The sequence below is a fragment of the Trichechus manatus genome, unplaced genomic scaffold (assembly GCF_000243295.1).
Source record: "Trichechus manatus latirostris isolate Lorelei unplaced genomic scaffold, TriManLat1.0 scaffold00035, whole genome shotgun sequence".
Classification (NCBI taxonomy): domain Eukaryota; kingdom Metazoa; phylum Chordata; class Mammalia; order Sirenia; family Trichechidae; genus Trichechus; species Trichechus manatus.
Genome location: NW_004443971.1, coordinates 681,516 through 684,926, shown reverse-complemented (window position 1 = coordinate 684,926; position 3,411 = coordinate 681,516). Strand labels below are relative to the sequence as shown.

The 3,411-nt window shown below is 37.3% G+C and overlaps 1 protein-coding gene across 1 annotated transcript; it reads right to left on the bottom strand.

Moving 5' to 3' along the window:
* Positions 1-1,376: 1,376 nt before the first annotated feature.
* On the bottom strand, positions 1,377-2,267 carry LOC101355258 (olfactory receptor 4K13-like; the record flags this gene model as incomplete). Its single annotated transcript, XM_023730262.1, is given in 4 exon segments — positions 1,377-1,648; positions 1,651-1,845; positions 1,848-1,985; positions 1,988-2,267. Coding segments are annotated over 4 exon segments (885 nt in total), but the record flags the coding sequence as incomplete, so codon positions are not given.
* Positions 2,268-3,411: the final 1,144 nt, after the last annotated feature.

The following is a 3,411-nucleotide window of genomic DNA, read 5'->3' as shown; positions in this document are numbered from 1 at the left end:
GGGATCACAACAGAGTCCTGGACAGAACTGGAAAAGAACGTCCAAATTCAAATTCATGAAAAAAGACCAGACTTACGGGTCTGACAAGGACTGGAGGAACCCCTGAGACTATGGCCCCTGGACACTCTGCTAACTCACAACTGAAACCATTCCCAAAGCGCACTATGCAGACAAAGATTGAACAGGTCTATAAAACAAAAATAACACACGTGAGGAACATGCCTCTTAGTTCAATCAAACATACGAGACCAAATGAGCAACTCCTATCCAAAAGCAGGAAGATAAGGCAGGAAGAGACAGGAACTGGATAAACGGATGCAAAGAACCTGGGGTGGAACGGAGGAGTGTGTTATCACATTGTGGGGATTACAACCCATGTCACAAAACAATATATGTATAAATTTTTAAATGAGAAATTATTTTGAGCTCTAAACTTTAACCTAAAGCACAATAAAATTAAAATTTAAAAAAATCACTATGAAGTAGTTCTACTCTGTAACACATGAGGTTGCCATGAGTCAGAAACAGCTTGAGGGCAATGAATTTGGTTTGGGTTTTTGGTTATGATCTCTAAAGGAGGGTACAGGAAACAAAAACTTTATTGATGTTATTAAAATGTAGGTAGAAAAATACTCTTAATTAGAAAAGTAGAGCTTATGTAGTTAGATATGTAGGCTCTGATTCCAAGATCAAGTACTAGTAATTTTTGTTGTAAGTTCTAGAAATTATTGTTGCAAGTTCATTAAATATTCTAAGACTCTGTTTCCTTTTGATAATATGTAAAGAACATTCTCTAGTCTCAAGTTTGTGAAGATAAGAGAAAATACATGTCAAATGCCTAATTCTTGGTAAGAAATCAATAAATGGTAGTTAGAATCTAATGCAGTTGATAAAAAAAAAAAAAAAATCCAAACCCGTTGCCGTTGAGTCAATTCAGACTCATAGTGACCCTATAATACAGTGTAAAACTGCCCCATAGGGTTTTCAAGGAGCGGCTGGTGGATTCCAACTGCCAATCTTTTGATTAGCAGCTGAGCTCTTAACCACTGCACCACCAGGGGTTCAGTTGATGTAAAAATGTAGTTGAAACAAAAATTTAAAATTACAACATAAGTGAATAATATTATTTAGTGTGTATTTGGATGCACAGTCCAAGGTGTTTTATTGCATATATGCTTCTGTAGGGAAAAGTTATCATTTACCAAAGTATGACTTCTGTTTGTTTGGTACAAAACTCTACACTTTAATGTCTTTTGATGATGATAATGATGATGATATTCTCTTTGATGATTATAATATCTCAGTTAAAAGGTTCATCTGGAACTCACATGCTTGGTCTTTATTTTTTTATTATTATTATTATTTTTTTTTTTTTTTTTTGCTTTCTTCATGTCTTTATTCCTGAATGTGTAGATGATTGTATTTAAAAGGGGTGTAAAAATTGTATAAAACACAGAGAGGATCTTATCTATGGAAATACTGATGAATGGCCACACATAGATGAAGACACAAGGTCTGAAGAACAATACCACCACTGTGATGTGGGCTGAAAGAGTGGACAAGGCCTTGGAAGACCCACTGGAGGAGTGATGCTGAACATGAATCAGGATGATGCTATAGGAGATGAGCAAAAAGATGAAACAAAACAAGAGAGTACTCCACTGTCTGCAATGACCAGCAGCTCCAAGAGGTAAGCTTCATTGCAGGCAAGTTTGATGACCCGAGGCAGATCACAAAAGAAACTGTCCACAACACTGGGGCCACAGAATGGTAGGGTCACTGTGAAAATCATTTGGCTCATAGTGTTCACAAAACCAGTGGTACAGGAGAGAAGTGCAAGCCTGATGCAGCACTATGGCTCATGATAGTTTTGTAATGGAGGGGTTTGCATATAGCAACATATCTATCAATTGCCATAGCTACGAGCAACATCATCTCACTTCCACCTAAAAGGTGAAGGAAAAACATCTGGGTCATGCAGCCTCATAAGAGATGTACTTATATTCACTAAGTAAGTCAAAGATCATCTTGGGAGTAGCAAAAGAGTCCAGGGACATACCAATAAAGGAGAGGTTGGCCAGCAGAAAGTACATGGGAGAGTGCAATTGAGGGTCCAATTTCACTACAAAGATAAAGGTGAGGTTGCCTAACACAATGGCTATGTAGATAATGGAAAAAAAAATGAAAAAGAAAATCTGTAACTCGTGAGACTCTGTGAGTCCCAGCAAAATAAATTCAGACATGATGGAGTGATTTTGTCTTTCCATTTGTTTGGCTGTTGACATGTTACCTAAAATAAAATTAAAACAGATTGAAATTTGTGAGATAAATCTGAGAGACAAAATACACATTTAGTTAATTCGACCTCCTGAAATCCACTGAAATGTGAAATACAAATAAAAAATATTGAACAATACTTAATCCAAAATTTAAAAAAAAGAACAGTGATAATTTCTTAGCAGAGATTATGAAGAATATCTGTCAGAAGTCAAGGTGTTTGAAGAAAATTGAAGCTGTTGATATGCAACCCATATATGCACTAATATTGAGAAAACTAGTTCTCAGTTGGTCACACGGTGTGGAAGGTCTTACCAATTTTTTAGAATTTGAGGAACAGATTTATTGATCTGCCAGAGGAAAATGCTCCTTCCAATTTGAATTCTATTTTCACGTAACATAATACTAAGGGGCATATAAGTGAAGAAAGGGCTAAATGGTTTTCTTGAGAAACAGAACCCAGCAAATGAAATTGAGCAGATAGTTAAAGAGAACTGAAAATCTAGAAGTCAATCGTAGCTGCCGTTAGAAGTCCCAGTTTGGTGGCATAACTGAGATGGCCTTCTGCCTACATTTTCCCTAAAATGTAAGAAGAGTCCAAATATTTGGGGACTTCTTCAATGGTGCCTTCAATGGTCTCTCAGTCATCTAGTGCCGCTCTAACAGAAATATCACAAGTGGATGGCTTTAACAAGAGAAGTTTATTCTCTCACAGTCCAGTAGGCTACAAGTCCAAATTCAGGGCATCAGCTTCAGGAGAAGGCTTTCTCTCTCTGTCAGCTCTGGAGGAAGGTCCTGGTGATGCATCAGTCTTCATTTGGTCTGGGAGCTTCTCTGAGCAGGAACCTCAGGTCTAAAGGACACGCTCTGCTCCTGGCACTGCTTTCTTGGTGGTACGAGGTTCCTATGTGTCTCTGCTTGTTTCTCTCTTTTATATCTCAAAAGAGATTGTATTAAGACACTATCTAATCTTGTCAACCTCATCAGTATAACCTAATCACAGTGATAGAATTCACAACACATAAGGAGATCACATATAATCTCATCATAGTGATAGAGTTTACAACACATAAGGAAATCACATCAGATAACACAATCATACAATACTGGGAATCATGACCTAGCCAAGTTGCT